Source organism: Hemitrygon akajei, unplaced genomic scaffold (assembly GCF_048418815.1).
Source record: "Hemitrygon akajei unplaced genomic scaffold, sHemAka1.3 Scf000059, whole genome shotgun sequence".
In the NCBI taxonomy this organism is placed as follows: domain Eukaryota; kingdom Metazoa; phylum Chordata; class Chondrichthyes; order Myliobatiformes; family Dasyatidae; genus Hemitrygon; species Hemitrygon akajei.
The window spans coordinates 5,720,151-5,733,717 of NW_027331945.1; the positions used below are offsets into that span (position 1 = coordinate 5,720,151).

Genomic DNA, 13,567 nt, shown 5'->3' on the forward strand with positions numbered 1-13,567 from the left:
ATGTGTGCCATCAGAAGAGAAGGGCTCTTAGATCAAACCCGACAGTGTAACAAGGTACGATATTAAGAGAGCCGTGCGCTAAACATGGGGGATGTTATCTGGTGAGAAGCTGGTTTGTAGAAGGATGCCGTGCTGGAGGGGAGGGCGAATGTATTTTGTTAAAGGAGCTCGGTTCTTAGCTCTCATATTGTATGTTGCCGAGTGTCTACTGTTACGGATGTGGCTCGGTACAAATGTTTAATCCGAGTACTCAGTTGTGATTCTTGCCTCGGTTTCCATCGCAGGGAGGATCAGGATTTAAGCGATATGGATTGAAGAGGCGGAGTTTGTGAATGGAAACCGGGTAGGGAAGGGCAGCTGGTCCCGGAAAACTGATTGAAGGAGGGAGGCGAGGCAGGCAGCGCCTGGTCGGAGGGAGTGCAGCATACGGAGACAGCACTGGCAGGGATACAAGGAATCGGGATAGAGCGGCAGATGGTGGGACTGCGGAAGGAAAGGAATTTGATTCTTGTCTTACTCTTTGCTCAAGCCTTCCACGCTGACCAGCGAGGCGACAAGCAGAAACACGGGCAGCATTGTTACCCTATGAGAAACAGAAACAGTCACTATCCAGTATTTGCCATGGACATAAGGCCATTCACAGGGTTATACAGCAAACAGCCCATCGGCCTGCCGAGCCAGTTCTATACTCAACATCATTGTACTGCGAAATAATTCGTACATTGGCTATAATCCCACAATTTTAGCTGGCTCATCTCGATACAGGGGACGGAGTGTCAGTGTATCTCTACCCAAGCACTATCCTTCCCACTGCACTGCAACGGATTCTGGTTAGCATCCTCGACACCAGGAGAGCCAGCCCCAGTTGATTCCGGTCACTTAACAATCCTGGTGAGCCTCTCACTCCGCCTCTTAGATCTATATTGTGTGCTACTGAAGCCTCTGCTACATGGGATAACGTTCCCGCCGTGTGAACTATGCATGCCCTTCATCGGTTAGAACACCTCAGGTAGCCTCCTCCACTCCAGGAAAAGACAGAGTTTCTGTCAGAGAGATGGGGAAGGAGAGAGTGCGAGAGAATAGGCGGGAGAGGAAGAGTGATTGAGTGGAATTGGACGAACATGGTAAGGGAGGTGTAAGAGTGGGTTGAGGGTAGGGCTGGTTGGACAGAAGGAGAAAGTTTGGTGTGGAGTGTAAAAATAACCTTTGCACTGTACCTTGTACATGAGATAAACCAATTCAGTCAAATCTCAGCCGAGCAGAGATGTTTCATTTCTAAAGAGCCTTCCCACCTTCTCTGCTGCCCAGACCAACTTACGTTTCTCTCCCTCCTCAGTTCTAATGAAGTGTACTTCATCTAATGTCTCTCCCTCTCCTGACAGCTCCTGTCTGCCATAAGTATTTATTTATTGCAATTTACAATTTTTCACTCTCACGCTGTGCTGTTGGAACAGAAGAAGAAATTGCACCAAATATGTTAATGATAATACACTTCATTCTGAGATTGATTGCCAATGTCATCCCTTGATGATGGAGCAGGTCCCTGATCCAAAACATCTGAGTCAGGGAAAACATCCTCGCTGACTCCATCCTGCTGAGACTTTGCCCATTGGAGCGTGTCCATCTGTCTATCCATTTATCTATCGATCTATTGATCTACACATCAGTCGGTCGGTTTATCTACCTATCTACCTATCTATCTATCTATCAATCTATCAATCTCCCTTTACTTATGTACTTATTGGGAATTTTCTGTCTTTGCAGTGTATTGCAGCTACAAAAACACGTTTCACGTCACACAGTGAATGTCAGTGATAATAAATGTGATCCCGAATTCTCAAACAAGACAAAACCTGCAGAAGCCGGAAATCAGAGCAACACACACAAAATGCTGGAGGAACTCTACAAAGCAGCAGCATCTATGGGGGGATAAAATGTTTGGTGCAAGAGACAGATGGCCATAGAAGAAAGAAAACAAAATTGGGGAGGAGCAGTAGAGGGAGGTGACAGGTGGGCAAGGATATTAGGTGAGAGGGGGAAAGGGGGATGGGAAATGGTGAAAAGGGAAGGGGGCGTGGGGACATTGGTTTTGGTGCCGTCAGGTTGCACCTACTCAAACGGAATATAAGGTGTTGTTCCCCCAACCTAAACGTTGCCTCATCGCGACAGCGGAGGAGGCCATGGATGGACATATCGGAATGGGAATGTGAATTGGAATTAAAATCAGTGGCCAGTTTCCGACCCCGCTTGTTCTGGTGGACGGAACGTAAATGCTTGTTGACATTGTCTCCCAATCTACGTAGAGTCTTGTCAATATACTGGAAGCCTCACCGGGAGTGACAATGGCCTTCAGTCTGAGACAGATGTCCATGGAAGAAATTTTAAAAATGGGGTGTTGGGGAGTGTGGGGAGGACTACCAGAGAGAGGCGATTGGCGGGAAGCAGATAAGGTGAGGGGCGGGGTAAGGGGATGGGAAATGGTGAAAAGGAAGTAAGTGTGGCCTCATCACGACAGTGATTGATGGACATGTCGGTACAGGAATTGGAACTGGAATTAAAATCGCTGGACACTGGGAGATCCCGCTTGTTCTGGCGGACTGAGCGCAGGTCTTTTTCAAAGCCATCTCTCAATCTATGTCGAGCCTCGTTCATGTACACGAGGCCACACCGGGAGCACAGAACACAATAAAAGATTCCAACAGACTCACAAGTGAAGTGTCACCTCATATGAAAAGACTGTTTACAGCTCTGAATGTTAGTGAGGGAGGTGCAGGGGCAGGTGTAGTACTTGTTCCGCTTACAAAGATAAGAGCCGGGAGGGAAATTCAGTGGGGAGGGACAAATGGACAAGGGAGTCACGTAGGGGCGATCCGTATGGAAAGGGGGGGGGGGGGGCTAGAGGAACTATTCCTCGTTCAACCCTGCTACATTAAAAACTCCATCCCGTTCTCTCAATTCCTACGTCACCGCTGCATATGATCTCAGGTTGAGGCTTTTCATTCCAGTGGTCATCCATTTTAATTCCGCTTCCCATTCCCATTGCTGTATGTCCATCCATGGCCCCCTCCTCTGTCGTGATGAGGGCACACTTAGGATGGAGGAACAGCACTGAAACTGAACATCGATTTTTCAAATTTCCGGTAATGCCCTCCAAACCGCCGGCCCTACTCCCCCCGCCCACTTTCTATGTCCCATCTCCTTTTTCCTCTCTCACCATATCTCCTTGACCGCCCATCGCCTCCCTCTGGTGCTCCGACAATTATTTTTTTCTGTTTTAAATGGTCCTGTCTCTTTCACATTCCAAGCTAATTATTTCATCACCACTCCCTCCCCTCCAGGTTTCACCTAACTCCTAGTGTTTCGCTCTCCCCTCCCGGCGCCTTTTAAATCTACTCCTCAGCTGTTTTTTTTTCTCCAGTCCTGCCGAAGTGTTTTCGGCCCGAATCTCGGACTGCACTTCTTTTTTTCACTGAAGCTGTTTGGCCTGCTGAGATCCTCAAGCATTTTTTGTGATTCTCATTCTGGTTATCAATAGAGGAGAAACCAGTTTCCATCCCTCGGGAATTTTCACCAAAGCTGTCAAAAATACGACGGGTACATCAGCAAAATACAATGCGCCAAATTAGACACGTTGACGTGCCCGGGGAGAAGTACAAGGTATAGACTGGGTTAGCGACTGTTCCCCTATGGTGATCTTTATTCTCTGCGTATGGTGCAACAGCTCCACTAACTGGGCATCACCAGCAACAGATCTCTTTTCATTTGATAATGACTATGTCTTCTACACCAAAGACGATGCCCTTATAGCTATCCACAGGGTTTTCCATTGCCACCTTCCCACACACTCACTCAGCCACTCCGTATCCCCTTTCATCATCCCACGCCCTGCCCTTCGCTCATACCATCACTCTGGTGAGTGTGGTCAGAAACCTTGGTAATAGGACCTGTGACACCCCTCAGTTCATGGGCTGACGTCGCTGTGACCTGAGCACCACTGACCGTGATTTCCCTCTTCCCATAGACTGCGCACATGACAGAGATGCATGTAGACCCAGTGATCCTGGTGTAATTATTAACCGAGCCCCAGGTTTAATCTCACAAACATCTCCGGCACGCTGATTTGTCTGATACAGAGTCTCTTTGGATGGGATGAAGACGATATTGGAGGGTAAAGATCGAGGTGGATACATATATTCCAGTAGAAATGGAGGGCTGGGTGCGGGATATTGCATAATGGGGACAGAGACGGAGGGACGAATGACGGAGAGAGACAGAAAGAAAGAGAGATGAAATTGTAAGACGGATGCTGGAGGAAGTAGGAGAGAAAGGAGCCGGAACAGAGATAGAGAGGTAGGAGACGGTGTGAGTAAGAGAGAGAAAGAGAGGACAGAGAGACATAGAGAGAGAGAGAGAGGGAGGGAAAGGGTGAGGGGGTGAGAGAGAGAGAGAGAGAGAGAGAGAGAGAGGAGAGAGAGAGAGAGAGAGAGAGAGAGAGAGAGAGAGAGAGAGAGAGAGAGAGAGAGAGAGAGAGAGAGAGAGAGAGAGAGAGAGAGAGAGAGAGAGAGAGAGAGAGAGAGAAAACACGATACGTACAGCATAATCACTTGTCTACTGCCAGACGCTAAGTGCTACGGCTTACCTCAGTGTCGACTTGCTGTATTGGGTGTGTGCTTGTCCAGAGCCTCTATATATGGAGGGATGACACGTGCTGTTGCTATCCAGAACAGCCAATGCAGGAGAATAAAAAACAACTCATGGTTTTAAGTATTCCAACCGCAAGTATTGCATCATCGAATGGAGCGACATTGTGCAAACCGAAGCTCATTAATTAACTAGGACACCACATCAATATCACAAACATGAGCGGATCCAGACAGCAGCTGAACCTGCCACCTACTTTGCCTACTGTGAGGACAGTATGTGAGACCCCTCACAGTTTTCCACAAAGCTTCCAAACTAACCTGAATCACTTAAGCAAATGAGAGAAGGCATCAACATCGTTAGAGTCCCAGGTTGGTCGTCATTGCTTTTCTGCTGCACCTGTTCTGTTGTCCAGGTAATGACGCTCAGTGTCTGTTATTGGAGTAGTGTCCAGGGTAGAACTGTCCACCCACAGGTCGGATCCAGTGGCAGGAGTTGAGGAAATGACCTCAGATAAAAACCCTCCGTGCAGCAATGCCGACTGCGAAACTGTGCGCTCATGTAGACTCACGGTGAAGAATGACCCCGGCATGTTCGACCCCACAAGAGACGGTGACGCAGGTTCCCCATGCGTTTCAAAATAAACCAAAGCATTTTTCCCGGCGACACTCAATGCTGATTAAGGTTTGGACTGTCTGCGAACACACTCTACAATTGACTGAATCGGAGAAGCATAGGGTTTCAGATCAGAAACAACCAAGCGATCTTACCTTAACATACCTTCCTGGACGATTTGAAATTAAACGCTACATCACTAATAAAGCTAAAGCAATTAATACAATAGCAGATCCCTTTTCGAAAATTAGGAACATATGCGTGAGTGCGCGCAACGCGCTGCCGGCAATGGTGGTGGAGGCGGATACGGTAGGGTCTATTAAGATATTTAGGAAGGTTCATGGATCATAGGAAAATAGAGGGCTATAGGTAAGCCTAGTAATTTCTCAGGTAGGGACATATTCGGCACAACTTTGTTGGCCGCAGGGCCTGTATTGTAATTACCTGTAGGTTTTCTATGTTTCTATGTTACTCTGGACAAGGTAAGTACAGATCATTAAACAGTGAGAAAGAAGTAATAGAGTTAGTCAAATTTAAAACCGATTAGCATGATACCATACAACAGATAGATGACAATGAAATATATAGGTATCTAGGTGTCAAAGCAAAATAAAAATCCGACTGCTACAGAGTCAAAACTTTCCACAGAATTTGCTTCATGCTTAAGAAAATCTGGCAAACAAAGCTCAATAGTAAACATAAAACAAGTGCAATAAACACTTCCGGTATATTCTAAATAACTTCTTCGTTTGACAACAAATTTTGGCTCGATATCAATCTGGAAAACTTACAAAGAAAAATAAGACCTCAAAAGAGGAAATTTTTGAAAGAAAAATGTACACTCCAGCACACTTAGGTTAACATTACCAAGGACAGAAGGGGAAGTATAATAACAGACATTAAAGAATAGCATGAAACCCCGCTGGTTTCCCTGGCTGCGTAAGTCTAGATTAATATACACTCCGGTGTTGCCGAACCCGTAATACTCAGAGAACTCTCCCACCGCAAACCCCGTTCAGTGTGGATACTGTGTACTTTGCTGCCCTGTTATAACATAAGTGCCAAGAAGTAATAGACAGCACGCGACATAAGATGAAATGAATTATATTTATGAATCTTAACTAAAGGTTTGAAAGTCCTCTTTTGGAAGAGGACAGCGAGGCTTTGAGAAGAAGTGCGGCGGCGGCCATTTTCAAGTTGCTTCTCAGATCGGAGTTCTGAGAGGCGGGACTGCGCAGGCGCGTGAAGGAGGCCTGGGAAGGAGGGAAGATATAAAAAGGAGAGAAGGAGTGAGTTAGTTCTCTTTTGGAAGAGGACAGCGAGGCTTTGAGAAGAAGTGCGGCGGCGGCCATTTTCAAATTGCTTCTCAGATCGGAGTTCTGAGAGGCGGGACTGCGCAGGCGCGTGAAGGAGGCCTGGGAAGGAGGGAAGATATAAAAAGAACGCAGCCTTAAGCAGCGGGCAGCTTCGTTTGCGGGCAGCGGAGTGAGCCGGGAGCAGAGTGTAGGGCTTAGGCGGAAGAGGGCACAGTAGGCTTATCTTTTAGTTCTTGTTATTTTCATTTATTCGGGAAGTATGAGTCTGAGGGCAGCTTGTTGTTCTCGGTGTCGGATGTGGGAGGTCCTGGAGTCTCCGAGCCTCCCGGACGTCCACATCTGCGCCAGGTGTGTCGAACTGCAGCTCCTGAGGGACCGAGTTAGAGAAGTGGAGCTGCAGCTCGATGACCTTCGTCTGGTCAGGGAGAGTGAGGAGGTGATAGAGAGGAGTTACAGGCAGGTGGTCACTCCGGGGCCACGGGAGGCAGATAGGTGAGTCACGGTCATGAAGGGGAAGGGGCAGGTACTAGAGAGTACCCCAGTGGCTGTACCCCTTGACAATAAGTACTCATGTTTGAGTACTGTTGGGGGGGACAGCCTACCTGGAGGAAGTGACAGTGGCCGGGCCTCTGTACAAGGCATTGGTAAGGCCAAATTTGGAATATTGTGTACCGTTCTGGTCACCGAATTATAGGAAAGATATCAGTAAATTAGAGAGAGTGCAGAGACGATTTACTAGGATGTTACCTGGGTTTCAGCACTTAAGTTACAGAGAAAGGTTGAACAAGTTAGGTCTCTATTCATTGGAGCGTAGAAGGTTGAGGGGGGATTTGATCGAGGTATTTAAAATGTTGAGAGGGATAGATAGAGTTGACGTGAATAGGCTGTTTCCATTGAGAGTAAGGGAGATTCAAACGAGAGGACATGATTTGAGAGTTAGGGGGCAAAAGTTTAAGGGAAACACGAGGGGGTATTTCTTTACTCAGAGAGTGATAGCTGTGTGGAATGAGCTTCCTGTAGAAGTAGTAGAGGCTAGTTCAGTTGTGTCATTTAAGGTAAAATTGGATAGGTATATGGACAGGAAAGGAGTGGAGGGTTATGGGCTGAGTGCGGGTAGGTGGGACAAGGTGAGATTAAGAGTTCGGCACGGACTAGGAGGGCCGGAATGGCCTGTTTCTGTGCTGTGATTGTTATATGGTTATATGGTTTAGAAGAGAAAATAAGGATAGAAAAAAAAGCAAAAGGGCCAATTATAATTAAACTTAACTCTTCCAAGTGACATATTGACCAACTGTGAACCCTTGCTCCATCTAATCACGATTACCCTAACAAAAGTTCCAGTTCACTTTCGAAAACACCCGTTATCGCTAACCATAATCCAAATTCACCTGCTACAGAAAAACCATTACATTAGCAGTGGAACTTCTTCCAGGGTGTTAAATACTAAACAGTCAGATAACACTTCTAATAATATAGTTTCATCAAAAAAAAAACGGAATTCATACCTCATGTGAACATATACATTCTGACAAGAAGTACACGCCATTACACCTAAAGGAAAGAACAACTCAGAAAGCTTATGACATAGTTACTACAGGAGAAGAAGTTAACAAATGGGGGAACATGACCCTCCCTGGAACACTAGTCCGTCATCTGAGCAGACTGGATGTCTACAACGAAGCTTCCAAAGCCTGGCTCACATCGGGAGACCTCATCCAATAAACAGAGGGGCCCCTTGTGGCATTACAGGGCCACCTGGTGAATACAAAAATACAGAATAAACGAACAAGAAATATGTCAGAAATTCGAGAGTGTCAAGGACAATGCGTGTGAAGTTGCCATTGGAAGAGAGAAGGTTCTTTGGATATCGAAGCCTGAAGTTTTAAAAGTCTCCTGGACAAGATATTATGCCCCAACAGGGTCCTAATACGTGGAGCACGTGATTGTGGAAGCAACAATAGTGATCTTTCAAGTGTCAATTGAATCTGGCATGGATCCGGAAAAATGGAAAATTGCAAACGTCACTCAAACTGTCAGGAAGGGAGAGAGCCAGAAGAAAGGACAGGACAATTAGGCTGATTTCAGAGTCCAGGAAGATGTTTAAATCGAGTATTACAGTCAACATATTTTCTGACAAATGTCAGCAAGTTTTCCTCAGGGGAAGGTTTTGCTTGACAAAGCTTTTGGAACTCCTTCAGAGATTATCAAGCAGAATAGGTCATGTAGAATCGGCAGGTGTTCTGTTCTTGGATTCTTAGAATTCAGACATGAGGCTGCTAAAAACGTCAAGATCCGCGGTGTTACATGATAGATGCTAGCACTGAAAAAGCAATGACTGTTTAGCAGGTAGGAAAGAGTGAGAATAAAGAGAGCCTTTTCTGGTAGGCTGTCGGTGACTAGTGGTATTCCACAGCGGTCTACGTTGGGATCACTTACATTATACGTAAGAACGTTTTGGATACTGTTGGTCGGGACGACCTACCAGGGACAAGTTGCAGTGGTTGAGACTGGACCCTCGGCTCAGAAGGGAAGGAGGGAAAAGAGGAGAGCTGCAGTGATTGGGGATTCGATAGTTAGGGGGACAGATGAGAAAGAGATCGAGAATCCCGGATGGTCTGTTGCCTCCCAGGTGCCAGGGCCCACGGTATCTCGGATCGAGTTCTCAGTATTGTCAAGACGGAGGGTGAGCAGCCGGATGTCGTGGTCTATGTAGGGACCAATGACGTGGATAGGAAGAAGGAGGAGTTCGTACAAAGTAGATTTAGAGAGTCAGGTGCAAAGTTGAAGGACAGGACCAGCTACATGCTAGTAAGGCCAGAAATAGGAAGATAATTCAGCTAAATACGTGGCTAAGGAGTTGGTGCAGGAGGGAGGGCTTCATGTTTCTTGACAATTGGGCTTTGTTCTAGGGAATGTGAGACCTGTTCCGACGGACGGGTTGCAGCTGAACTGGATGGGGACAAACATCCTTGTGGGAAGGTTGCTAGTGAATCCCCAGGGGGTTTAATCTAGATATTCAGGGGGAGGGGAACCAGAATATTAGAGCAGATAGTGAGGTGGAGCTGGATAAAGGTCATGCGAGATCTGCAAGTATAGTGCATGGAGTAAAGCCAGATCTGACATATAAAGAGGCTTTGAAGAAAGAGAAGCAGAAGGAACAAAGGTGATGAACTGAGAGCTTGGATACATACATGGAATTATGATATAGTGGCCATTACAGAGACTTGGCTGGCACCAGGGTAGGAATGGATTCTCAATATTCCTGGATTTCAGTGCTTTAAAAGGGAGGGGGGGGGGGGAGGGATGAAGGATGGCATTACAGGTCAGGGATACTATTACAGCTACAGAGAGGGTGGGTAATGTAGCAGGATCATCTTCTCTGTCAGTATCGGTAGAAGTCAGGAACAGGAAGGGAGCAGTTACACTATTGGGAGTATCCAATGGGCCCCCTGGGAGCAGCAAAGATACGGACGAGCAGATTGGGATTTTGTCAAGGTGCAAAAATAGCAGGGTTGTTATCATGGGTGACTTTAACTTCCCTAATATTGATTGGCACCTGATTAGTTCCAATAGTTCATAAAGCATAGGACAATACAACACAGTACAGGAAATTCGGCCTACAATGTTGTGCCGACCCTTAAACCCTGCCTCCCATATAACCCCCCCACCTTAAATTCCTCCATATATCTGTCTAGTAGTCTCCTAAATTTCACGACTGTATCTGCCTCCACCACTGACTCAGGCAGTGCATTCCACGCACCAACCACTCTCTGAGTAAAAAGCCATCCTCTAATATCCTCTTTGAACTTCCTTCCTTTTACCTTAAAGCCATGTTCTCTTGTACCGAGCAGTGGTACCCTGGTGAAGAGGCGCTGGTTTTCCACTATATCTATTCCTCTTAATATCTTGTATACCTCTATAAGGCGGGCTCTGTCATGGGCAAAGTACTGGAGAGTTTAACATCGGTAGCTGAGCGAAGGGCGCTGAGTAGGCTACGGTCAATTATGGAAAACTCTGAACATCCTCTACATAGCACCATCCAGAGACAGAGAAGCAGTTTCAGCGACAGGTTACTATCGATGCAATGCTCCTCAGACAGGATGAAGAGGTCAATACTCCCCAATGCCATTAGGCTTTACAATTCTACCGCCAGAACTTAAGAACTTTTTAAAAGCTATTATTAATGCTTTTTGAGATAGTGATTTAGATGCATATCATATTTTTTTTTACTGAGTTAAGTATTGTATGTAATCAGTTTTGCTACAACAAGTGTATGGGACATTGGAAAAAAGTTGAATTTCTCCATGGGGATGAATAAAGTATCTATCTATCTATCTATCTATCTATCTATCTATCTATCTATCTATCTATCTATCTATCTATCTATCTATCTATCTATCTATCTATCTATCTATCTATCATGTCTCCTCTCATCCTCCATCTCTCCGGAGAGTAAAGCCCAGTCTCCCCTAATCTCTGATCATAATGCATACACTCTAAACCAGGCAGCATCCTGGTAAATCTCCTCTGTACCCTTTCCAATGCATCCACATCCTTCCTACAGCGAGGCGACCAGAACTGGACACAGTACTCCAAGTGTGGCCTAACCAGAGTTTTATATAGCTGCATCATTACATCGCGACTCTTAAACTCTATCCCTCGACTTATGAAACCTAATACTCCATAAGCTTTCTTAACTACCCTGAACTGAACTGGAAGGGGACTAGCATCTTGCTGGAAGTTTTGCTACTGCTGCTCCGTGGGATTTAAAATAGATTTGCAGGGAGAAAGGATACAGAGTGTCAGAGCAGATAGTGAGGTGGAGGAGGATAAATGTCATGCCAGAGCTGCAAGTATAGTGCTTGGAGTAAAGCCATATCCAGCTTATGAAGAGGCTTTGAGGAAAGGGAAACAGAATAAAGGGTGTAAAGGTAGTAAGGTAGAAGGGCTACAGTGTGTGTGCTTCAATGCAAGAAGCATCAGGAACAAAGGTGATCAACAGAGAGCTTGGATACATACATGGAATTATGATGTGGTGGCCATTACAGAGACTTGGCTGGCACCAGGGCAGGAATGGATTCTCAATATTCCTGGATTGCAATGCTTTAAAAGGGATAGAGAAGGGGAAATGGAAAGGAGGGGTGGGCATTACTGGTCAGGGATACTATTACAGCTACAGAAAGGGTGGGTAATGTAGCAGAATCATCTTCTCTGTCAGTATCGGTAGAAGTCAGGAACAGGAAGGTAGCAGTTACTCTATTGGGAGTATTCTATACATCCCCTGGTAGCAGCAGAGATACAGAGGAGCAGATTGGGAGCCAGATTTTGGAAAAGTGCAAAAATAACAGGGTTGCTACCATGTGTGACTGTAACTTACCTAATATTGATTGGCAACTGATTAGTTCCAGTGGTTTAGACGGAGCAGAGATTGTTAAGTGCGTCCTGGACGGATTTCTGTCACAGTATGTTGACATTCCTACTAGGGGTAATGCCATAGTAGATCTAGTATTAGGTAACGAAACGGGTCAGGTCACAAATCTCTGTGTGTGAACATCTGGGGGACAGTGACCACTGCTCCCTGTCCTTTAGCATTATCATGGAAAAGGATAGAATCAGAGAGGACAGGAAGATTTTTAATTTGGGAAGGGCAAATTATGAGGCTATAAGTCTAGAAATTGCGGGTGTGTATTGGGATGATGTTTTTGCAGGGAAATGTACTATGGACATGTGGTCGATGTTTAAGGATTTCTTGCAGGATATTAGGGATAAATTTGTCCCGGTGAGGAAGATAAAGAATGGTAGTGTGAAGGAACCATGGGTGACAATTGAGGTGGAGAATCTGGTCAGATAGAAGATGGCAGCACACGTGAGATTTAATAGCAAGGATCAGATGGGTTTATTCAGGAAATAGGGTAGCAAGAAAGGAGCTTAAGAAGGGGCTGAGCAGAGCAGGAAAGGGGCATCAGAAGGGCTTAGCGAGTTTCTTAAAGAAAAACCACAAGGTATACTTCAATTATGTGAAGAAGAAAAGGTTGACAGGAGTGAAGATTAGGCTGGTTAGGGATAAAGGTGGGAAGATGTGCCTGGAGGCTGTGGAAGTGAGGGAGGTCCTCAATGAATACTTCTCTTCGGTATTCACCAATGAGAGGGAACTTGACGGGAAGACAATATGAGTGAAGTTGATGTTCTGGAGCATGTTGATATTATGGCAGAAGAGGGTTTGGAGTTGTTAAAATACATTAGGACGGATCAGTCCCCGAGGCCTGATGGAATATTCCGCAAGCTGCTCCACGAGGTGAGGGAAGAGAATGCTGTGCCTCTGGCTAGAATCTTTATATCCTCGTTGTCCGCGGGAATGGTACCGGAGGATTGGAGGGAGGCGAATGTTGTCCCCTTGTTCAGAAAATGGTGGTAGGCATAGTCCGGGTAATTATAGACCATTGAGCCTTACACCTGTGGTGGGAAAGCTGTTGGAAAAAAAATCTTAGAAATAGAATTTATGGGCATTTAGAGAATCATGGACTGATCAGGGACAGTCAGCATGGTTTTGTGAAGGGCAGATCGTGCCTAACAAGCCTGACAGAGTTCTTTGAGGAGGTGACCAGGCGTATAGATAAGCAAAGTGCAGTGGATCTGATCTACATGGATTTTAGTAAGGCATTTCACAAGGTACCACACGGTAGGCTTGTTCAGAAAGTCAGAAGGCATGGGATCCAGGGAAGTTTGGCCAGATGGATTCAGAATTGGCTTGCCTGCAGAAGGCAGAGGGTCGTGGTGGAGGGAGTACATTCAGATTGGAGGGTTGTGACTAGTGGTGACTCACAAGGATCGGTTCTGGGATCTTTATTAACGACCTGGAAGTGGGTGTAGAAGGGTGGGTTGGCAAGTTTGCAGACGACACAAAGGTTGCTGGTGTTGTAGATCGCATTGAGAATTGTCGAAGATTGCAGAGAGACATTGATAGGATGCAGAATTGGGCTGCAAAGTGGCAGATG

The 13,567-nt window shown here is 45.9% G+C and overlaps 1 protein-coding gene across 1 annotated transcript in view; it reads right to left on the reverse strand.

Annotated features, from left to right (window-relative positions):
• Positions 1-13,567, reverse strand: part of LOC140721661 (uncharacterized) — a 130,603-nt gene that overhangs the window by 78,915 nt on the left and 38,121 nt on the right. The window contains exon 3 of the mRNA XM_073036461.1: positions 518-583. Coding sequence (XP_072892562.1) covers positions 518-583 — 66 coding nt within the window. The remainder of the gene's footprint in view (positions 1-517; positions 584-13,567) is intronic.